We start from the raw sequence: 24646 nt of genomic DNA, 5'->3' as shown, positions 1-24646 counted from the left end.
CCACAGTGTGTCCCGATGCTGTGACAAAGCTGCCTTTTAAACATGTGTTCAGTTTATTCCAACATTACTGCTTTGGCCCATCCCAGAACAGAAGTACTGAGTACTTTGTGTACCCATCGGTGGAACACAAAGTCAAATAAGTTAAGCTTCAGGTGAATGAGAGTTTGAATCAAGCCCAGGCTCACTTCAGTCTGCAACAGTTCAAATTAATGCAGCTTACTACAGAGCCTCGTGGGCTCAGGAACAAGCTGACACTCAAGACATCACCTCCTCATTGCCTGAACACTAATCTGGTGGGGTGGGAGCACCTGGCCCCATTACAGCACCCAGCCCCGCTACAGCACCCAGCCCCGTTACAGCACCCTGCCCCGTTACAGCACCCAGCCCCGTTACAGCACCCAGCACCGTTACAACACCCAGCCCCGTTACAGCACCCAGCCCCGTTACAGCACCCAGCACCGTTACAGCATCCAGCACCGTTACAGCACCCAGCCCCATTACAGCACCCAGCCCCGTTACAACACCCAGCCCCGTTACAGCACCCAGCCCCATTACAGCACCCAGCACCGTTACAGCACCCAGCCCCGTTACAGCACCCAGCCCCGTTACAGCACCCAGCACCGTTATAGCACCCAGCCCCGTTACAGCACCCAGCCCCGTTACAGCACCCAGCCCCGTTACAGCACCCAGCACCATTACAGCACCCAGCCCCATTACAGCACCCAGGCCCGTTACAGCACCCAGCCCCGTTACAGCACCCAGCCCTGTTACAGCACGCAGCCCCGTTACAACACCCAGCCCCGTTACAGCACCCAGCCCCATTACAGCACCCAGCCCCATTACAACACCCAGCCCCGTTACAGCACCCAGCCCCATTACAGCACCCAGCCCCGTTACAGCACCCAGCCCCATTACAGCACCCAGCCCCATTACAGCACCCAGCCCCATTACAGCACCCAGCCCCATTACAACACCCAGCCCCGTTACAGCACCCAGCCCCATTACAGCACCCAGCCCTGTTACAGCACCCAGCCCCGTTACAGCACCCAGCCCCGTTACAGCACCCAGCCCCGTTATGGCACCCATACCCAGTACAGATCCTGGCCACGTTACAGATTCTGGCCGAATTACAGATTCCGGCCCTGTTACAGGTCTCGGCCCCATTACAGAACCCAGTCCCGTTACAGATCCTGGCCCAGTTAAAGACATGATGTGGAGATGCCGACGTTGGACTGGGGTAAACACAGTAAGAAGTCTCACAACACCAGGTTAAAGTCCAACCGGTTTATTTGGTAGCAAAAGCCACTAGCTTTCGGAGCGCCGCTCCTTCGTCAGGTGAGTGGGATTTCAGTTCACAAACAGGGCACAGAGACACAAACTCAATTTACAAAATAATGGTTGGAATGCGAGTCTTTACAGGTAATCAAGTCTTAAAGATACAGACAATGTGTACATTCCGTTACAGATCCCAGCCCCGTTACATAACAAGGGGGAGGAGTCCCATAGAAGAGGGCAGGGAAAAGATATAATTTAGATTTTTAGATTTGTAAGTTTGAGCTCATCAGTGAGGAGGGGGCATCACGTGAGCAGAACTTGGCAGCCCTGCGACCTCTGTGCTTTGGAATTCAGAAGATTGTAGGAGTAACAGGAGACTGAATGGGTTCACGACCCACATGTGCAATTAGATACCCTCAGGTTGCAGTTCAATGTATCACACATTGTTACAGTAATTTTAACAAGCGTCAGAATGTCCAAAAATAGAAAGTTACACCCAACCATTACACATCACCACTTCCTACTCACAGGAATTCATCTGACTCTGCAACTGCTTACTGTGCTTCTCCCAATCTGTTACGCTAACCACACTATCAAGGCTCACAGTTACACAGTGAGTGACCCTTACCCTGAATAAACAGCGACTCTGTACAGTTACACAGTGAGTGACCCTTACCCTGAATAAACAGCGACTCTGTACAGTTACACAGTGAGTGACCCTTACCCTGAATAAACAGCGACTCTGTACAGTTACACAGTGAGTGATTCTTACCCTGAATAAACAGCGACTCTGTACAGTTACAGTGACTAGAATTCCTTCAGTGCAGGAGGCCATTTGGCCCACTGTGTCTGCCCCGACTGTTCGAAAAATGTATTTATTTGTTTATCATTGTCATAAGTAGGCTTACATTAACACTGCGATGAAGCTACTGTGAAAATCCCTGAGTCACCACACTGCGGTACCTGTTCGGGTACATTGAGGGAGTATTTAGCATCTAACCAGCACACCTTTTGGATTGTGGGAGGAAACCGGAGCACCCGGAGGAAACTCGCACAGACACGGGGAGAAAGTGCAAACTCCACACAGTTACCCAAGGCCAGAATTGAACCTGGGTCCCTGGCGCTGTGAGGCAGCAGTGCTAACCACTGTGCCACCCAGTCACACTGTACACTGACCATCGCCCTGTTGAATTGACATCAATCCATCCAGTGACACAGTGAAGAATGCGTGTGAACAATCTGAATCATTAATATACAATTCATTGACTGACTTCCTTCTGCCAGCACGGCAGTAATGTGGTGGGCAGTCTGGGACTCGGTAACTGCAAACTCAGTAACCACAGTCAGAATCACTTTCTGCTTATTCCAATATGCAAATGGAAAGAAAGAACTTTTTTGTAGCAACTTTGACAATGTTCCAAAGTCTTTTACAGCCAATGAAGTACTTTCTAAAAGTGTAATCACATAACGTAGAGAAACATAACAGTCAATTTACACAAAACAAGATCCCACATTCTGCCTTGAGACAATGGCCAGTTAATCTGATTTGTTGAAGCAGGAACACCGTACCATGGACAGCAGGGAGAGCCCAGTAAGAAGTTTAACAACACCAGGTTAAAGTCCAACAGGTTTATTTGGTAGCAAAAGCCACACAAGCTTTCGGAGCTGCAAGCCCCTTCTTCAGGTGAGTGGGAATTCTGTTCACAATTCTGTTCCCACTCACCTGAAGAAGGGGCTTGCAGCTCCGAAAGCTTGTGTGGCTTTTGCTACCAAATAAACCTGTTGGACTTTAACCTGGTGTTGTTAAACTTCTTACTGTGTTTACCCCAGTCCAACGCCGGCATCTCCACAGCAGGGAGAGAACAGCCCTTCAACAGAGTGCTTGGGGACATTTCACATCCACGTGACAGTCAGACGGCTTAGTGCCTTATCCATAAAGCAGTGCCTCTGACAGTGCCGCACTCCCTAAAGGCTCCATTGGGAGTGGCAGTCTGGATTATATACTCAAGCCTCTGGAGTGGGACTTGAACCCACTCTCTTTTTCTGACTCAGAGATGATACTTACTGAGGCACAGCTGCCACAGAGAGATATTGATACTTTGCTGATTCCTCAATTGTTCTGGAAGCTCTTAAAGCATGACATTCACCCATTGAACACTGTTTACAGAGTAAACAAGTAGGATTGAGAAATCAGCAACCACTGAAATGAGTGTGACCAGATGAGGTGAGATTTGTACATGGGACACAGCATGTTGTGGAATGATACAACACATTCACAGCCTATTCAGCCCATCGAGTCTGTACTGGCTCTTTGAAACAATTCTCCTATTAACCCCATGACCCAACTCTTTCCCCACAGCCCTGAAAATTGATTTGAGTATTTACAGATATCTAACTCCTTTTTGAATGTTACTATCGAATCTACTTCCACTGCCCTTTCTGGCCGCTCGATCCATTTAACCCCACAAACAAATGGCGGCGGGGAGGGCGGGGGCGGTTCTCAATATCTTTACTTCTCCTTATGTTCATTATCTAATTTCCCAACTTCACATTAATAATCAAATGATAATCGATACTGACAATGAGACTTCCATTTCTCACAAATTCCACCGATATTTCATCATTTTCCGATGAATGTTCAGTGTGTTAGTGGAGGTGTGGAGCCAGTGATACATGTTTCCTTTCTGTGCTCCTGTGGATCTGTGAGACATAAACTCTTCAGCACCTGATCTGAGCCAGAGATCCAATGGTAGATGGGACATAATGCACATGTTTTTTCCTGTTTTTTGACGAGCCCACGCTGTGTAAATATCCTGTACGCAACGCTGGCACTGCGCTTTCTGTGGTATAACAGCCGGAATGGAATGAAAAAGCACTAATGACTGCTGATTAACACTTACCTGACTGACTGACTCTTTATGCAACAAGACAGTCATTAACCCTTCATACCGGGGTCAATTTTCCATGCAACCTCTCCCCGCACCCCGGTCCTGCTGGGCTGGGACCATTTACATTGATTTTCCCAGAGTTCCTAAGCTACAGTGGACGAGTAAGATCCACTTCAAAATTAATCCCCATTAGATCCTCTCAGGTCAGATGAGAAAGGGATCATCAGCCCACCCTCATCTGTAAACGGCCCAACATCCACAATGCAGAGCCTGGAATCAGACACGTTTGCAGTGATGGGATAGGTTTACCATCTTCAGTGTGTGTGGGCTAATATTTGATTTGTTTTTGTCCCATTTATGATATTTATGATCAGCAGTGGTCAGGAAGCTAGTTTCAAGGAAAATCAATCTTTGAACAATTTTCAATAGTCGTTACAAGATTGATAAATGTCAGGAACACTCCTTATTTAATATTGGCGGATATACACAGATAACGTGTTTTATATACAGCGTGACAGTGCCTGACAGAGTTTAATATAGACACAGTAACAGATTCATGACCTCTGGAATCTCAAGTGCTCCCCTGTATGTGTTTTCTTGCAGGCTACATTTACACAGAGGCTGAATGTCTTTAAATGTCAAGATCTTCTTTGCAACACAGTGCAGACCTTGCTTGTTCCTGAAATGGTCAAAGGATTAATGCTCTGGCTGTTTACTACTTGGTAAATTAGGCAAGTGTTCTGGTACAGTTTGACCCCCACCCCCACCCCCCTCACCTCTACACACACCTGCCCAGCTAACACAATAATGCAGGAGGTTTTGAGGAGGCCGGGGGGGGGGGTCACAATTACCAACATCCCATTCCCAATTTCCGTGAAAGTTTCCAAAGAAGTTTTAAGTCTGATCAATTCTGGGAAACGGTGCTATCACTGAGAGACCCTGTGTAAACACAATGAACTCTACAATCTCAGCAGCAAATGGCAGGTAATGGTCAGAGTACCAACAGTCCACAAGACGATGGTAAACCTACCATTGGGAATTACAGATCTAAAGCGAGGCATGAGACAATGTTACTTTCTATTGGACCGCAGACTGCTAAGGGGAGATTTAATCCAGGTTTTTAAAATTAGACAGTATTGACAGGGTGAATTGAGATAACTATTTTTTCTGGTTGGGAGTCAGCTGGAGAGGAACATCATCATGGAATGATCCAGCACAGGAGGAGGCCATTTAGCCAATTGTACTAGCTCTATCAAACAGCATTCCCGTCAGTTCCGCTGTCTGCTCTTTCCCCAGAGCCTGAAACATTTTCTTGCAATTTAAAGCTGCCACTAAAAAAGGAGTTTAACAACACCAGGTTAAAGTCCAACTTGGACTTTAACCTGGTGTTGTTAAACTTCTTACTGTGTTTACCCCAGTCCAACGCCGGCACCTCCACATCATGACTAAAAAAGGAAACAGGTAAACAGAAATATTCCTTCAGATTTTTTTTTAAAACTTGGAATCATGTTATTACATAAGCGAGATATTATTAAAGCAGGTTTGTTTGTACAGAACCTCCAATCTCTGTGCAAGATTCTCTCCACACGACGTCACTGTACTTGCTTGCCTGCATCCTCCGAATGCCAGTCATTGTTTACCTGCTGGGATTGGTTCCCACTGCTCTGTTCAGGTGTTGCCAGGATCTCCGGCTGCTCCAGGCTCTGGAGAAATTCCTTGATACGCTCCAGCTGACAGTGGAGGCCCAGGTCAGCAATGGACTTGCCAAGCTCGATGTGGAAAGCACTGGATGGCAGGATCAGGGGCGGGTGATTGTCAAAGCTTTCCAGGATAGCAGCTGAGGACAAGAATGCAGAGATGTCAGTGGGTGCAGTGTGCTGAGGTGATCACTACTAAATCTCAACATCCCTTACAGTGCAAGAACTACCTTATCCCTTCTTTCATAAAGGGGGTTTAAAAGCACTCAGCAGCTCTCTCTCACTCAAGGCTATTCAGGCTCTTTATGCAAACCTCACCCCCACATCAACCAGGAAAGGATTCCTTCCAAATTCCTTAAAAATAGCAATGAGTCAGCGACAAGGACTGAAGTGAAGGCTCAGATAGAATGAGACAGGTAATAATTACATGCACCCCATTTTTGCAGATTGCCATGTTCCAACACACTGCACAGGGTGGCATGGTGGCATAGTGGTTACCACTGCTGCCTCACAGCACCAGGGACTCAGGTTCGATTCCCGGCTTGGGTCACTGTCTGTGCAGAGTCTGCACATTCTCTCGGTGTCTGCGTGAGTTTCCTCCAGGTGCTCCGGTTTCCTCCCACAGTCCGAAAGACGTGCTGGTTAGGTGCATTGGCCGTGCTAAATTCTCCCTCAGTGTACCCGAACAGGCGCCGGAGTGTGGCGTGTAGGGGATTTTCACAGTAACTCATTACAGTGTTAATGTAAGCCTTATTTGTGACAGTAATAAATAAACTTTAACTTTACTTTGTAAAGAACATTCCTCCCAACTCCACTAAATGAAAAGGCTTCAGTCTATATCTAACCCCGTGCTGTACCTGTCCTGGGAGTGTTTGATGGGGGGGACAGTGTAGAGGGAGCTTTACTCTGTATCTAACCACGTGCTGTAACTGTCCCGGGAGTGTCTGATGGGGACAGTGTAGAGGGAGCTTTACTCTGTATCTACCTCCATGCTGTACCTGGCCTGGGAGTGTTTGATGGGGACAGTGTAGAGAGAGTTTTACTCTGTATCTAACCCCGTACTGTTCCTGTCCTTGGAGTATTTCATGGGGTGGAGATGCCGGCTTGTGTGGCTTCTGCTACCAAATAAACCTGTTGGACTTTAACCTGGTGTTGTTAAACTTCTTACTGTATTTCATGGGGACAGTGTAGAGGGAGCTTTACTCTGTATCTAACCCTGTGCTGTTCCTGTCCTGGGAGTGTTTGATGGGGCAGTGTAGAGAGAGCTTTACTCTGTATCTAACCCCGTGCTGTTCCTGCCCTGGGAGTGTTTGATGGGGACAGTGTCGAGGGAGCTTTACTCTGTATCTGAACATAGAACATAGAACAGTATAGCACAGAACAGGCCCTTCGGCCCACGATGTTGTGCCGAGCTTTATCTGAAACCAAGATCAAGCTATCCCACTCCCTATCATCCTGGTGTGCTCCATGTGCCTATCCAATAACCGCTTAAATATTCCTAAAGTGTCTGACTCCACTATCACTGCAGGCAGTCCATTCCACACCCCAACCACTCTCTGAGTAAAGAACCTACCTCTGATATCCTTCTTATATCTCCCACCACGAACCCTAGAGTTATGCCCCCTTGTAATAGCTCCATCCACCCGAGGAAATAGTCTTTGAACGTTCACTCTATCTATCCCCTTCATCATTTTATAAACCTCTATTAAGTCTCCCCTCAGCCTCCTCCGCTCCAGAGAGAACAGCCCTAGCTCCCTCAACCTTTCCTCATAAGACCGACCCTCCAAACCAGGCAGCATCCTGGTAAATCTCCTCTGCACTCTTTCCAGCGCTTCCACATCCTTCTTATAGTGAGGTGACCAGAACTGCACACAATATTCCAAATGTGGTCTCACCAAGGTCCTGTACAGATGCAGCATAACCCCACGGCTCTTAAACTCCAACCCTCTGTTAATAAAAGCTAACACACTATAGGCCTTCTTCACAGCTCTATCCACTTGAGTGGCAACCTTTAGAGATCTGTGGATATGGACCCCAAGATCTCTCTGTTCCTCCAGTCTTCAGAACCCTACCTTTGACCCTGTAATCCACATTTAAATTAGTCCTACCAAAATGAATCACCTCACATTTATCAGGCTTAAACTCCATTTGCCATTTTTCAGCCCAGCTTTGCATCCTATCTATGTCTCTTTGCAGCCTACAACAGCCCTCCACCTCATCCACTACTCCACCAATCTTGGTATCATCTAACCCATGCTGTGCTAGAAGTGTTAATATTGTAGCGAATGCCTGAAATAAAAATCATGTCATCTTCTGAATTAATCAATTCAATGAGCATTGGTGCAATAAACATGTCTACCTATCACGGTGCTCACCTGTTCTCAGGGCTGTGTGCTGGTCCTCAGTGACAGGGCTCCACAGCGGTGGGCAAGCCCGGCCTGGATTATACTCCCTGAGCATGTGATGAAGCTGGGCTGGGTTCAAACTGAAAAAATCATTACGCAGCGACCTCCAGTTAGCCTGCAGAAGAAAGTGAACATTCATCATAGTTACTTATCTGTGTATTCACACAGGGACTGGACATTGCTCTGAATCTCTCACATGTATGCCTAACCAGGTAACAATGGTAGATTCCCTTCCCTCAAAACCAGATGGGCTTCAGCATCATAGAATCATAGAGGTTTACAGCATGGAAACAGGCCTTTCTGCCCAACTTGTCCATGCCGCCCCTTTTTTTCACCCCTAAGCTAGTCCCAATTGCCTGCATTTGGCCCATATCCCTCTATACCCATCTTATCCATGTAACTGTCTAAACGCTTTTTAAAAGACAAAATTATACCCGCCTCTACTACTACCTCTGGCAGCTTGTTCCAGACACTCACCACCCTGTGTGTGAAAAAATCCTCCCTCTGGACCCTTTTGTATCTCTCCCCTTAAACCTATGCCCTCTAGTTTTAGACTCCCCTATCTTTGGGAAAAGATATTGACTATCTAGCTGATCTGTGCCCCTCATTATTTTATAGACCTCTATAAGATCATCCCTCAGCCTCCTACTCTCCAGAGAAAAAAGTTCCAGTCTATCCAGCCTCTCCTTATAACTCAAGTCCCGGTAGCACCTAGTAAATCTTTTCTGCACTCTTTCTAGTTTAATAATATCCTTTTAATAATAGGGTGACCAGAACTGTACACAGTCTTCCAAGTGTGGCCTTACCAATGTCTTGTACAACTTCAACAAGACGTCCCAACTCCTGTATTCAATGTTCTGACCAATGAAACCAAGCATGCTGAATGCCTTCTTCACCACTCTGCCCGCCTGTGACTCCACTTTCAAGGAGCTATGAACCCGTACCCCTAGATCTCTTTGTTCTGTAACTCTCCTCAAAGCCCTACCATAACTGAGTAAGTCCTGCCCTGGTTCAATCTACCAAAATGTATCATCTTGCATTTATCTAAATTAAACTCCCATCTGCAACTCGTCAGCCCACTAGCCCAATTGATCAAGATCCCTTTGCAATCCTAGATAACCTTCTTCACTGTCCACTATGTCACCAATCTTGGTGTCATCTGCAAACTTACTAACCGTGCCTCCTATATTCTCGTGAAAATCATTAATATAAATGACAGATTTATATCGTGGCGTCTTACAATTTCAATTCCAGATTTTCATTGAATTCAAATTTCACCATCCGCTGTGGTGGGATTCGAACTCGGGTTCCAGAGCATTACCCTGGTTCTCTGGATTATTAGTCCAGTGAAAGTGCCACTATGCCATTGCCGTCCTTCTTCCCTGTGCCCCTGCAGTGATCAAAACAGGGCCTGGATAGCAGCATAATGTTTGAAGTTTATTTCTTAGTGTCACGAGTAGGCTTACATTAACACTGCAATGAAGTTACTGTGAAAATTCGCGAGTCTCCACACTCTGGCGCCTGTTTGGGTACATTGAGGGAGAATTTAGCACGGCCAATCCGCCTAACCAGCACGTCTTTCGGACTGTGGGAGGAAACCGGAGTGCCCGGAGGAAACCCACGCAGACACGGGGAGAATGTGTAGACTCTGCACAGACAGTGACCCAAGCCGGGAATTGAACCCCGGGTCCCTGGCGCTGTGAGGCAGCAGTGCTAACCACTGTGCCACCCCATCACCAGGAGAATGGGGGAGAAGGGGGTTGGGATTGGCAGTGAGGAAGGGGATGGGCTCTGGATGGGTGTAAAGCTCAGGGAGTGAGGTGCGTGGATTGGTCGTGGGGAAGGGGAGAACCCTGAGGGAGTGGGTACAGGGTTGGTGTGGGCTCTGGCATGGTGACAGTGATGATGTGAAGATACCGGCGTTGGACTGGGGTAAACACAGTAAGGAGTCTCACAACACCAGGTTAAAGTCCAACAGGTTTATTTGGTAGCAAATGCCACTCCACCTGACGAAGGGACAGCCTGTTCCGAAAGCTGGTGACAGTGATACAGACCTTTATCGAGTTAGAATGGGTTCCTGTTTTCGTTTGGGGGCAGCTCCCACCCAGAGCTGACTGTCATTCTGCTATGGTGCAGCTTCAATACACCAAACTCCCTCAGCCAGTGACTGGTGAGGATAGAGAATTCGGTGTTGATTAGCTCGAATAACTGGTCTGTCTCTCAGTAAGAAGTTTAACAACACCAGGTTAAAGTCCAACAGGTTTATTTGGTAGCAAAAGCCACACAAGCTTTCGAGGCTCTGAGCCCCTTCTTCAGGTGAGTGGGAATTCTGTTCACAAACAGAACTTATAAGACACAGACTCAATTTACATGAATAATGGTTGGAATGCGAATACTTACAACTAATCCAGTCTTTAAGAAACAAAACAATGGGAGTGGAGAGAGCATCAAGACAGGCTAAAAAGATGTGTATTGTCTCCAGACAAGACAGCCAGTGAAACTCTGCAGGTCCACGCAACTGTGGGAGTTACAAATAGTGTGACATAAATTCTGATTCTAGGATCGCATGATAAAGACTCAGGAGGAAAAAAGCAGAAATATTTATGTGAAATAGTGTGACATAAACCCAATATCCCGGTTGAGGCCGTCCTTGTGTGTGCGGAACCTGGCTATCAGTTTCTGCTCCGCGACTCTGCGCTGTCGTGTGTCGCGAAGGCCGCCTTGGAGAACGCTTACCCGAATATCAGAGGCCGAATGCCCGTGACCGCTGAAGTGCTCCCCAACAGGAAGAGAACAGTCTTGCCTGGTGATTGTCGAGCGGTGTTCATTCATCCGTTGTCGCAGCGTCTGCATAGTTTCCCCAATGTACCATGCCTCGGGACATCCTTTCTTGCAGCGTATCAGGTAGACAACGTTGGCCGAGTTGCAAGAGTATGTACCGTGTACCTGGTGGATGGTGTTCTCACGTGAGATGATGGCATCTGTGTCGATGATCCGGCACGTCTTGCAGAGGTTGCTGTGGCAGGGTTGTGTGGTGTCTTGGTCACTGTTCTCCTGAAGGCTGGGTAGTTTGCTGCGGACAATGGTCTGTTTGAGGTTGTGCGGTTGTTTGAAGGCAAGAAGTGGGGGTGTGGGGATGGCCTTGGCGAGATGTTCGTCTTCATCAATGACATGTTGAAGGCTCCGGAGGAGATGCCGTAGCTTCTCCGCTCCGGGGAAGTACTGGACAACGAAGGGTACTCTGTCCACTGTGTCCCGTGTTTGTCTTCTGAGGAGGTCGGTGCGGTTTTTCGCTGTGGCGCGTTGGAACTGTTGATCAATGAGTCTAGCGCCATATCCTGTTCTTATGAGGGCATCTTTCAGCGTCTGGAGGTGTCTGTTGCGATCCTCCTCATCCGAGCAGATCCTGTGTATACGGAGGGCTTGTCCGTAGGGGATGGCTTCTTTAACGTGTTTAGGGTGGAAGCTGGAGAAGTGGAGCATCGTGAGGTTATCCGTGGGCTTGCGGTACAGTGAGGTGCTGAGGTGACCGTCCTTAATGGAGATGCGCGTGTCCAAGAATGCAACCGATTCCGGAGAGTAGTCTATGGTGAGCCTGATGGTGGGATGGAACTTGTTGATGTCATCATAGAGTTGTTTCAGTGATTGTTCACCATGAGTCCAAAGGAAGAAAATGTCATCGATGTATCTAGTGTATAGCACCGGTTGAAGGTCCCGTGCGGTGAAGAAGTCTTGTTCGAACCTGTGCATGAAGATGTTGGCATATTGAGGTGCAAATTTGGTCCCCATGGCTGTTCCGTGTGTCTGGATGAAGAACTGGTTGTTGAAGGTGAAGATATTGTGGTCCAGGATGAAGCGGATGAGATGTAAAATTGCATCTGGAAACTGGCAGTTGTTGGCGCTGAGCACTGAGGCCGTTGCAGCAATGCCATCGTCATGGGGGATGCTGGTGTAGAGTGCTGAGACATCCATTGTGACGAGGAGCGCTCCTGGTTCAACTGCTCCATGTGTGCCGAGTTTCTGTAGGAAGTCCGTCGTGTCGCGACAAAAGCTGGGGGTTCTTTGTACAATGGGTTTCAGGATGCCCTCGACATAGCCGGAGAGGTTCTCGCACAGGGTCCCATTGCCCGATACGATGGGACGGCCGGGTGTGTTTGCCTTGTGTATCTTCGGGAGGCAGTAGAGATCTCCAACGCGGGGAGTACGTGGGATGAGAGCACGGAGGGTGTTCTGAAGGTCCGGATCAAAGGTCTTGATCAGAGTGTTGAGTTGACGGGTGTGTTCTTTGGTCGGATCTGCAGGTAACTGTCTGTAGTGTTCCTCGTTGTTGAGTTGTCGGTACACTTCTTTGCAGTAATCCGTTCTGTTCAGTATGACGATGGCCCCTCCTTTGTCTGCTGGTTTGATGACAATGTTGCGGTTGGTCTTGAGAGCGTGGATGGCGTTACGTTGTGCTTGGGTGATGTTCGGGGCTGTCTTGTGAGTGCGGCTGATGAATTTGGTGTTGACGCACCTCCTGACGGCTTGGGCATACATGTCAAGTCGAGGGCAGCGGCCTTCCGGAGGAGTCCAATTCGACTCTTTCCTCTTCGGATGCACTGCGGATCTCTCTGTCAGCTGTTCCAGTTCATTGGCTGTCTCATTGTGTTCGTTGTTGGCCTCTTGGGGTTTGTGGAAGAACTCCCTCAGCCTCATTCGCCTGATGAATTCCTCTGTGTCTGCTGCGAGACTGATGGGGTCTATTTTGGTGGTGGGGCAAAAATTAAGCCCTCGGCTGAGAACTTCGATTTCATCTGGTTGAAGTGTGTAGTCGGACAAGTTGACAATGGACTTCCCTGCAGTGGGACTGTTTCCTACTGTGGTACCGGGGGAGGCTTGGTTGCTGCTGGTGGTGATGCCGAGTTTCTCAAGTTTCCTGTTCTTGGTGTGCATGTAGATGGTGTAGTTCCTTTGTCTCGTCTGCTTGGCAGAGTTTCGCAGCTGGTCTGCGTCCTGAGCGCAAGTTGAGAATATGGATTCGATCTTGGTTTCCAGGCTGCGGCGTTTGCTGTAGAGTTGGTGTATGAGGTGGTTGAGGAGGGTGAGAGAGGTGCGACGGCAAAGTCTCTCAGCGTAGTCTGTGTTATAGGTTGACCTGAGTGGGTTCGTGATCTGTAGTCCTTTCGGTATCTTGTCTGCTTTCTTGCATCTTTGTAGAAACTTGATGTCTGTGTCGATATGCGCGATCTTCTTGGCGATCCTCTCCACTTGGAGCCGGCAGTTTGCGGTGTCTATGGTAGTCATGATGTGGAGATGCCGGCGTTGGACTGGGGTAAACACAGTAAGAAGTTTAACAACACCAGGTTAAAGTCCAACAGGTTTATTTGGTAGCAAAAGCCACACAAGCTTTCGAGGCTCTGAGCCCCTTCTTCAGGTGAGTGGGAATTCTGTTCACAAACAGAACTTATAAGACACAGACTCTGTGTCTTATAAGTTCTGAGTCTGTGTCTTATAAGTTCTGTTTGTGAACAGAATTCCCACTCACCTGAAGAAGGGGCTCAGAGCCTCGAAAGCTTGTGTGGCTTTTGCTACCAAATAAACCTGTTGGACTTTAACCTGGTGTTGTTAAACTTCTTACTGTGTTTACCCCAGTCCAACGCCGGCATCTCCACATCCTGTCTCTCAGCACAGGGAAGTGTGTGAATGTTTCTGTGCTGAGGTCAGTGTGACAGCTTCCAGCTGACTGCATCCCTCACCTTCCTTGTGAAAACAATAGGTCAAACTCTCCTCCAGAGCTCAGATTGTTCTCCACACATTCACCCCGTCCAGCACAAACCCTCCCCAAACTGCCTCACACAGCCGGCAATCCGCTCTGTTTTGCTGCTAGATTTGTTCTCCAATTATCTTCCACTGCTGCTCACTCAGCAACCCCCCCCTCCCCACCCCCCCGCAACACCTCCCAATGTCACTGACCCCCACTGCTGCTCACTCAGCAACCCCCCCACCCCCCCGCAACACCTCCCAATGTCACTGACCCCCACTGCTGCTCACTCAGCAACCCCCCCCGCAACACCTCCCAATGTCACTGACCCCCACTGCTGCTCACTCAGCAACCCCCCCACCCCCCCGCAACACCTCCCAATGTCACTGACCCCCACTGCTGCTCACTCAGCAACCCCCCCCGCAACACCTCCCAATGTCACTGACCCCCACTGCTGCTCACTCAGCAACCCCCCCCCTCCCCACCCCCCCGCAACACCTCCTAATGTCACTGACCCCCACTGCTGCTCACTCAGCAACCCCCCCCTCCCCAGCCCCCGCAACACCTCCCAATGTCACTGACCCCCACTGCTGCTCACTCAGCAACCCCCCCCCCTCCCCACCCCCCCACAACACCTCCCAATGTCACTGACCCCCACTGCTGCTCACTCAGCAACCACCCCCTCCCCACCCCCCCGCAACACCTCCCAATGTCACTGACCCCCACTGCTGCTCACTCAGCAACCACCCCCTCCCCACCCCCCCGCAACACCTCCCAATGTCACTGACCCCCACTGCTGCTCACTCAGCAACCACTCCCTCCCCACCCCCCCGCAACACCTCCCAATGTCACTGACCCCCACTGCTGCTCACTCAGCAACCCCCCCCCCCCTCCCCACCTTCCCGCAACACCTCCCAATGTCACTGACCCCCACTGCTGCTCACTCAGCAACCCCCCCCTCCCCACCCCCCCGCAACACCTCCCAATGTCACTGACCCCCACTATTGCTCACTCAGCACACACACACACACCTCCCACCCTCCCCACCACATCCAACAACTTCTGGGTCACTGCCCCCCATTCTGCTCACTCATTCCTTCTATTCCTGATTACTATCTCAGCCCCCGCTCCTGATCACTTCCCTCTCCACTCCTTCATCCAACTGTCAGTTTTTGGTATGTGAGTAAATGCTGGGGGCGTTGTCGGCTTCTCTGATTGTGGAGCTGACTCCTGGGAGAGCAGCTCAGAACAACCACAGCAGAACGGACACGAGGTCAATGAGAAGAGGCAGGAATGGGAATGGAGCCGTCCGCAGAGCCAGCTGCTCCCCCCACTCCCTGACCTCCAGCCACGAACAGAGACGTCTGCCCCCAACAACCCCCCCCCCGCCCCCCCAATCCCAATAAACCTGAACTCCATGGGGAAATACTTGGAAAAACAGCTGCTCCTCTTCTCCACATGGTCCTTCACAACTCTTCAACAAATCTCCAGCTGCTCATTGAGTTTCTCACCTCAACACAACAGAGCGAAAATTCAGCCGTCAGGAAAAAGATACAAAAGTCTGAGGTCGCGTACCAACCGACTCAAGAACAGCTTCTTCCCTGCTGCTGTCAGACGTTTGAATGGACCTACCTCGCATTCAGTGGATCTTTCTCTACACCCTAGCTATGACTGTAACACTACATTCTGCACCCTCTCCTTTCCTTCTCCCCTATGTACTCTATCAATGGTATGCTTTGTCTGCAGAGAGCGCAAGAAACATGATTTTTCACTGTACACAGCACATGTGACAATAATAAATCAAATCGAGAAGAAACAAAACAGATTCCTTATATGTTTGAAATAAACACCCACCTGAGCACACTGCTTCCCTGTCTGGCTGTGAGGCGACATGGCAGTGTAAATCATTCCCTTTCAGGCACTGCCTCCTTCCGTTTTGAAACTTCTGTCATTGTGTCTTGCTGAGAAATCCACCCTCAACCCAGTCTTGATGCAAATTCCCTGAACATTTACAGGGAATTGGTACTGGTCTCTCTTGCAACCCCCTGTTTGAATCTGGCCAATCAGATTTCTCCTCATGGGCTGCCAAAATACCCTGAGCCAGAATTGTAAATTACATTCTCTGTGACTGTGGTGAATTATTACGGGGCTTTAGATTAGTTTCACTGGTCGGCGCAACATCGAGGGCCGAAGGGCCTGTACTGCGCTGTAATGTTCTATGTTCTAAACCTCAATAAGAGGGATGCTCACAGTGCAGTGCAGAGATTGACAAGTTATCAGAGCATAGAATGAGGCCTTTTGGCCCATCAAATCCATGCCAGCAAGTGTCTTTACACCATCAAACTTGCTACCCCCACTACTCACAATGAAACATAGATTCTTCACTTTACTCACATAACAAATGGTTCGGCACAGACAAGAAGGGCCAAAAGGCCTGTTTCTGAGCTGTAATTTTCTATGGTTCTATGGTTCTATTTAGCCCCTGCCCCACCTTGCTTTCCCATCGAGCTCAGAAGCAGCTGACTCTCCCACTCAACCTCTGTCTCTAAACCAGGAGTTCTTAAAAATGTGCTACTCTGGAGAGAAACAAGTACAGTGAGGCTGATTTGAAGAAGCGATACGGAGACAGGGACATCACCAAACAAGCTTTGTTAGTGAAGAGAAAGGGTTCATTGTGAAGAACAATATCAGATACAAAAGTATCGAGCCAGGAATTGTTAGAGGGCATTGCAGAGGAGGAGAGCAGTCGCTGGAAGGTTTTATTGGCCAGCATCCACTCAGTGAAGTAGGATCTCCACAATAGACTGCATTCTACTCCCTCCTGAGTCACTTAGCAATCCTGCAGCAGGCTGCATGTCTCCATTCCTCTGAGATCAGCTAGACCAGGAACGCCTATCGAGACTGGGACAGGGAATCGCTGACTGACTGAGGACTGCTGCAACAGAGTCCAAGCACCAGACAGAAATTCAGCAAAGTCCCCCAGAGGGTGGGTGTGTGTCAGAGGACTGGTCAGTGTGACCTCATACTCAGAGAGAAAAGCCGAATTAACCTGGATAATTGCAGTTTCTTTAACGTCAGTGCTCGGGGTGGATTCTCTAACTTGCTGACAACACTAAAATAGGCAATGTGGTGACAAATCTGATGAACAAAAGAAGCTGCAAAGAGAATATTGAGAAGGTGGCGAAAGTGACTGTGAGATGGAATATCTTGCTAAAAAGAATTGTGACTACACTGTGAGTTGGTGAATGGCTGGGCAAATGGTCAGAACAAGACCATTCGGCCCTCCAAGTTTGGAAGGCCGAAGGGCCTGTTCCTGTGCTGTATTGTTCTAAGAGAGACTTGAGACAAAGTTCACAAGATGTTAAAAGCAGCTTTTCAATTGGACAAGGTCATAAAAATGCAAACATGATTAATGGCAAGAGGTATCGGATTAATAGTCAGGATGCAACTTATTTATTGCACTCATAAGACCAGGGCTGCAGCTTTGGGTTCCACGCTACAGGAAGGATGTTGAGGCAGCAGTGAGTAGGCAGCATGGCAGGATGCTGCCTGGTGTGAGGAAATACAAAGGAAGATTCGGAAAAATCAGGACAGTTTTTGCCACACCGTTTGATGGTCATTTGTAGACACCTTTCAATGTAATGCCGGATAGTAACACACAAGTTACTGAGGGGTCCGGAACAAGGAGATATCGACATAAGAGTAAATGTGAGAGATTTAGCACAAAGAGCAGGAGAAACTCTGACACAGAGCTGGAGAATTCACTCTCAGCGTTCGTGATTGGAACAGAGACATTGGGCGGAATTTTACCAGATTGACTCTAAGTGTCCACCAAGCGTGAAAATGGGAGAGTTCCTGATCCGCTTTTTGGGCAAGTTTTTACGCCCACTTTTATGGACTTAATCATTGAAAAAATGGTGTAGACTGTTTCTAGCTGCTGCAGGCAATGGGCTGGGCTCAATTCACCAGCCAGCCTGTAGAGGGAGCTACTGCACATGTGCAGACATCTGATTCTGCACATACTCAATAGCAGCTATAGGGGTCTGATGGACAGGGCGCTGTCAGGCCTCTGCTATTGCAGGCAGCCTCAACCAGCTCCCTGCACTGCAATCACGGGGCCCGCGGCTGATTACATGCCCCGCAATGCAGGAGCATTTTGCCCCAGCCGGCCCCTTCCCCATGTGATCCCTTTGCAGAGCAGCAGGGGGCTGCCCCCCCCAACCCCCGCCCCATGATCCTGTTGTAGAGCGGCAGCGGGCCCCTTCCCCCCCCAATCCAATCCCGTTGCAGAGTCCGCAGCGGGCCCCTTCCACCCCCCAATCCAATCCCGTTGCAGAGTCCGCAGCGGGCCCCTTCCACCCCCCAATCCAATCCCGTTGCAGAGTCCGCAGCGGGCCCCTTCCACCCCCCAATCCAATCCCGTTGCAGAGTCCGCAGCGGGCCCCTTCCACCCCAATCTGATCCCATTGCAGAGTGCGTAGTGGGCACCCCTCCCCCCGATCCAATCCCGTTGCAGAGCAGCAACGGATCCCCCTCTGATTGGGCCGCCCCTTCATGCCCTGCCCCCATAGGCCCCGCTCCCATAGGCCCTGCCCCAGCACTGGCCAGTGGACAGTACCAAACTGCCCAGGGGCATTGCCCAGGTGCCCAGTGGGCAGTGCCAAGGTGCCAGGCTGGCATGCCAGGCTGGCACTGCCCAAGAAAGGAGCAAATCCTTTGCCCTCTGTCTCCCCGGGGGACCTCAATGGCCTCCAGTTCCACCAGCAAGGCCGACAGGATTGTTCCCCGTTCGTGGGGAGTGGGTGTTTTCCTCGCCTGGCGAGGCCATAAAGCAAGCGAGCCCCGACGATTAAGCGCTGGGCTTGTTAATCAGATGCTAATTAACATTATAATCTATGAATATAATTTATTCAGCCTCTCGCCCATTTCCAGCAGGAGGCTGCCCTCGCTGGAAATCCGGCTCTCGAGAGCCGGGGGATCGGGCGTGATCCTAATTTCTCGGCTCTCGTGCGATTTTATCGGCTCACTCCGCCCATCGAAGGGCTGGACACGTCGGTAAAATTCTGCCCAGTCTCACTGTTGCAGAGCCGATTAGGTAAGCGCTTGACAGTAAAGGTGGATAAAGGGATTAGGAACAGAGAGGGGACAGGGGATTAGGAACAGAGAGGGGACAGGGTATTAGGAACAGAGAGGGGACAGGGGATTAGGAACAGAGAGGGGACAGGGGATTAGGGACAGAGAGGGGACAGGGGATTAGGAACAGAGAGGGGACAGGGGATTAGGAACAGAGAGGGGACAGGGGATTAGGAACAGAGAGGGGACAGGGGATTAGGGACAGAGAGGGGACAGGGGATTAGGAACAGAGAGGGGACAGGGGATTAGGGACAGAGAGGGGACAGGGGATTAGGAACAGAGAGGGGACAGGGGATTAGGGACAGAGAGGGGACAGGGGATTAGGAACAGAGAGGGGACAGGGGATTAGGATACTGCTCAAGTGCAGGATAGACCAGATGGCCAATCTTGTTAAACATTCTGGGTAAATCAAGAAAGGAAGTCAGAAATAGGACAGGAAGGCAAAAAAAAAAACTCATCGACTCCACAGAGCTAAGAGAATGCTGAAATACTCACATTGGTCTGGATCCCGACAATGAAATTAACCTTTCCCAGGATTTCAGAGCTCTCAATTCCACTCTCATTGTTTTAACAACCCAAATCCCAGCCTCAGCTCCCATCTGGGTTTCTCAACACAACAAAGAGTTAATTCAATGCAGAGATTGCTGTTTACCTGGAGAAGTGTCTCCTTCGGTGTGGCAAGCAGGTTGACAGCTGTGGATAACTTGAGGAAGAGTTCAGCAGCCTGCTCTCCAAGTCCAATGCCCTGAATCCAGTCAAGAAGCAGATCCAGATTGGCGCGAATCTGCACTCCCTTCGTCCACTGGTAGAAACCTCCTCCTGATCCTGTAAGGCATAGTAACACAGAGTGAAGTGAGGGCCTACCCATAGGCTGGGGGGATACTGCCCTCACAGATTGGGGAGGGGGCTGTCCAACCCACAACACAAGATTATCACTGCTGCATTAGAATCTTACGTTTAGGGGATATGTGCGGGGAAAGTTTTTCACACAGCGGGTGCTGGTGGTGGAAGCAGGAACATTAACAACGTTCAAGGTGTATCTTGATAGACACATGAACGGGAGGAGAACAGAGGGATAGAAACTGCATACCGGCGCAGGCTTGGTGGGCCGAAGGGCCTGTTCCTGTAACGTACTGTTCTTTGGAATCTAATCAAGGCATTGGGGTGAGTAGGTTAATACACAGAATAACAGATACCTGGGAGTGAGTTACAGACTGGAATCTAATCGAGGGGTTCGGGGTGGTTTATATATAGAATAACAGATACCTGGGAGTGAGTTACAGACTGGAATCTAATCGAGGGGTTTGGGGTGGTTTATATATAGAATAACAGATACCCGGGAGTGAGTTACAGACTGGAATCTAATCGAGGGGTTCGGGGTGGTTTATATAAATAGAATAACAGATACCCGGGAGTGAGTTACAGACTGGAATCTAATCGTGGGGTTCGGGGTGGTTTATATATAGAATAACAGATATCCGGGAGTAAGTTACAGACTGGAATCTAATCGAGGAGTTCGGGGTGGTTTATATATAGAATAACAGATATCCGGGAGTGAGTTACAGACTGGAATCTAATCGAGGGGTTCGGGGTGGTTTATATATAGAATAACAGATATCCGGGAGTAAGTTACAGACTGGAATCTAATCGAGAGGTTCGGGATGGTTTATATATAGAATAACAGATACCCAGGAGTGAGTTACAGACTGGAATCTAATCGAGGGGTTCAGCATGGTTTATATATAGAATAACAGATATCCGGGAGTAAGTTACAGACTGGAATCTAATCGAGGGGTTCAGGATGGTTTATATATAGAATAACAGATACCCAGGAGTGAGTTACAGACTGGAATCTAATCGAGGGGTTCAGCGTGGTTTATATATAGAATAACAGATACCCAGGAGTGAGTTACAGACTGGAATCTAATCGAGGGGTTCAGGGTGGTTTATATGTAGAATGATGTGGAGATGCCGGCATTGGACTGGGGTAAGCACAGTAAGAAGTCTCACAACACCAGGTTAATGTCCAACAGGTTTATTTGGTAGCAAAAGCCACTAGCTTTTGGAGCGCTTGCTGCTCCTTCGTCAGGTAAGTGGGAGTTCTGTTCACAAACAGGGCATATAAAGACACAAACTCAATTTATAAAATAATGGTTGGAACGCGAGTCTTTACAGGTAATCAAGTCTTAAAGGTACAGACAATGTGAGTGGAGGGAGCGTTAAGCACAGGTTAAAGAGATGTGTATTGGCTCCAGACAGGACAGCCAGTGAGATTTTTCAAGCCCAGGCAAGTTGTGGGGGTTACAGATAGTGTGACATGAACCCAAGATCCCAGTTGAGGCCGTCCTCATGTGTGCGGAACTTGGCTATCAGTTTCTGCTCAGCGACTCTGCGCTGTTGTGTGTCGTGAAGGCCGCCTTGGAGAACGCTTACTCGAAGATCAGAGGCCGAATGCCCATGACCGCTGAAGTGCTCCCCAACAGGAAGAGAACAGTCTTGCCTGGTGATTGTCGAGAGGTGTTCATTCATCCGCTGTCGTAGCATCTGCATGGTCTCCCCAATGTACCATGCTTCAGGACATCCTTTCCTGCAGCGTAACAGGTAGACAACATTGGTCGAGTTGCAAGAGTATGTACCGTGTACCTGGTGGATGGTATTCTCACGTGAGATGATGGCATCCGTGTCGATGATCCGGCACGTCTTGCAGAGGTTGCTGTGGTAGGGTTGTGTGGTGTCGTGGTCACTGTTCTCCTGAAGGCTGGGTAGTTTGCTGCGGACAATGGTCTGTTTGAGTTTGTGCGGTTGTTTGAAGGCAAGAGGTGAGGGTGTGGGGATGGCCTTGGCGAGATGTTCGTCTTCATTGATGACATGTTGAAGGTTCCGGAGAAGATGTCGTAGCTTCTCCGCTCCGGGGAAGTACTGGACGACGAAGGGTACTCTGTCCGCCGTGTCCCGTGTTTGTCTTCTGAGGAGGTCGGTGCGGTTTTTCGCTGTGGCGCGGTGGAACTGTCGATCGAAGAATCGAGCGCCATATCCTGTTCTTATGAGGGCATCTTTCAGCGTCTGGAGGTGTCTGTTGCGATCCTCCTCATCTGAGCAGATCCTGTGTATATGGAGGGCTTGTCCGTAGGGGATGGCTTCTTTAACGTGTTTAGAAGTCTCTCCACTCACATTGTCTGTACCTTTAAGACTTGATTGCCTGTAAAGACTTGCATTCCAACCATTATTTTGTAAATTGAATTTGTGTCTATATATGCCCTGTTTGTGAACAGAACTCCCACTCACCTGACGAAGGAGCAACACTCTGAAAGCTCGTGGCTTTTGCAACCAAATAAACCTGTTGGACTTTAACCTGGTGTTGTGAAACTTCTTACTGTTATATATAGAATAACAGATACCCGGGAGTGAGTTGGACTGGAATCTAACCAAGGGGTTCGGAGTAGTTTATATATAGAATAACAGATACCCAGGAGTGAGTTACAGACTGGAATGGAACCATTTCATGTTTGGTTAGTCAGTCCCTGAGTTAATCAGCCACACTCACCTCGTTCCATGAGAGCATTGAAGAGCGATGCATTGGTGAAGAAGAAGAGGTACGCAAAGAGCTGAGAGGCAATCTCAGAGTGAACTCGGTAGCATTTTAACAATCTCAATGTTCCCTCGAAGATGTCCAAAATGTCCTTCACTCCTTGTGGGATGCTGAGCTGTGTTGTCTCAGCTGCAAAGGGGTTGCTGTCCAACATGCCAGGCAGGACAGTGTACAGGGTCTACACAGGAACAACGGGAAACACAACAGACTGGTCACTTTTACAATATCGTTTCTGTGCTCATCACAGTGAAGAATATCAGGTATAGAAAAATGGAACAACTCAATTTATCACACACAGTCCCAGCAAACACTCCCAGGACAGGTACAGCACGGGGTTAGATACAGAGTAAAGTTCCCTCTACACTGTCCCCATCAAACACTCCCAGGACAGGTACAGCACGGGGTTAGATGAAGCCTGGTCAGGAAAGAATGAGAATGTTATATAGTATTGCACAGTCCATGTCATGCTCTCTACAAACCCTTTCTGAGCAGCAGTGGGATCTGGTCTGACTGTGATGTCCTCCCACCATTGAATATACCATTAAACTCTTAAGTTGCACATGAGCAATAGCTTTCTGGATGAGATGCTTCCGAACAGCTGGAAGCGGGGCTGGTAACCCAATGGTCAACACTTGCTTCAGGAGAGGGGGCGGGGAGAGAGGACAATGGAGGCAAATTCAAAGAAGAACAAAGAAAATTACAGCACAGGAACAGGCCCTTCGGCCCTCCAAGCCTGCACCAACCATGCTGCCCGATTTACCTTTACTCCCTACCCTTCCGGGGACCATATCCCTCTATTCCCACCTATTCATGTACTTGTCAAGACACTCCTTAAAAGTCATTACCGTATCTGCTTCAACTACCTCCCCCGGCAACGAGTTCCAGGCACCCACTACTCTCTGTATAAAAAATCTGCCTCGTACATCTCCTTTAAACCTTGCCCCTCGCACCTTAAACCTGTGCCCCCTAGTAATTGACTCTTCCACCCCGGGAAAAAGCTTCTGACTATCCACTCTATCCAGGCCTCTCATAATCTTGTAGACTTCTATCGGGTCTCCCCTCAACCTCTGTCGCTCCAGTGAGAACAAACCAAGTTTCTCCAACCTCTCCTCATAGCTGATGCCCTCCATACCAGGCAACATCCTGGTAAATCTTTTATGTACCCTCTCCAAAACCTCCACATCCTTCTGGTAGTGTGGCGACCAGAATTGAACACTATATTCCAAGTGCGGCCTAACTAAGGTTCTATAAGGCTGCAACATGACTTGCCAATTTTTAAACTCAATGCCTCAGCCGGTGAAGGCAAGCATGCCATATGCCTTCTTGACTACCTTCTCCACCTGCGTTGCCACTTTCAGTGACCTGTGTACCTGTACACCCAATTCAGCCAGGATACTTGATTCCACACATGTTAGCAGAGGTTAGCAGAGGAGATTTACTATCAGAAATGAGAGACTTCAATTATTTGGAGAATAGGAGAAGCTGGGATTATTCTCCTTAGAGCAGAGAAAGTTTAGATGAGAGTTAAAAAGTGGCGATCACAATCTGGAATAATTTGGATAGCACAAACAAGGAGAAACTGTTGCCAGTGGCAGGAGAGTCAGTAACCAGAGGGACAAAGATTTATTGTGATTAGCTGAAGGTCCAACAGTGCCATGACACCACTATTCTCTTTAGACACGCTAGGATCATTTAAGACTTATCTAGATAGCCACATGAACAAACTGGGAATAGAGGGATACAAACGGATGGTCTAGTTAGGAACACATGATCAGTGCAGGCTTGGAGGGCCGAAGGGCCTGTTCCTTTGCTGTATTGTTCTTTGTTCTCTTTGACAAACCATTTTTAGAGAGCGAATTGTTACAATTGGGAATCTGCTGCTTGAAAGGGCAATGGAAACAGATTCAATCACAAGTTTC

At 48.9% G+C, this 24646-nt stretch overlaps 1 protein-coding gene across 1 annotated transcript in view; it reads right to left on the bottom strand.

Annotated features, from left to right (window-relative positions):
* The window catches only part of LOC144488651 (ras-interacting protein 1-like), a gene marked incomplete at both ends in the record, with an annotated part of 75686 nt that overhangs the window by 5489 nt on the left and 45551 nt on the right, over nucleotides 1-24646 (bottom strand). The window contains 4 exons of the mRNA XM_078206722.1: nucleotides 5804-6000; nucleotides 8236-8380; nucleotides 19791-19963; nucleotides 22683-22905. Of these exons, the coding sequence (XP_078062848.1) occupies nucleotides 5804-6000; nucleotides 8236-8380; nucleotides 19791-19963; nucleotides 22683-22905 (738 nt within the window). The remainder of the gene's footprint in view (nucleotides 1-5803; nucleotides 6001-8235; nucleotides 8381-19790; nucleotides 19964-22682; nucleotides 22906-24646) is intronic.

Source organism: Mustelus asterias, unplaced genomic scaffold (assembly GCF_964213995.1).
Source record: "Mustelus asterias unplaced genomic scaffold, sMusAst1.hap1.1 HAP1_SCAFFOLD_1740, whole genome shotgun sequence".
In the NCBI taxonomy this organism is placed as follows: Eukaryota; Metazoa; Chordata; class Chondrichthyes; order Carcharhiniformes; family Triakidae; genus Mustelus; species Mustelus asterias.
This window is presented reverse-complemented; position numbering and strand designations above follow the sequence as displayed.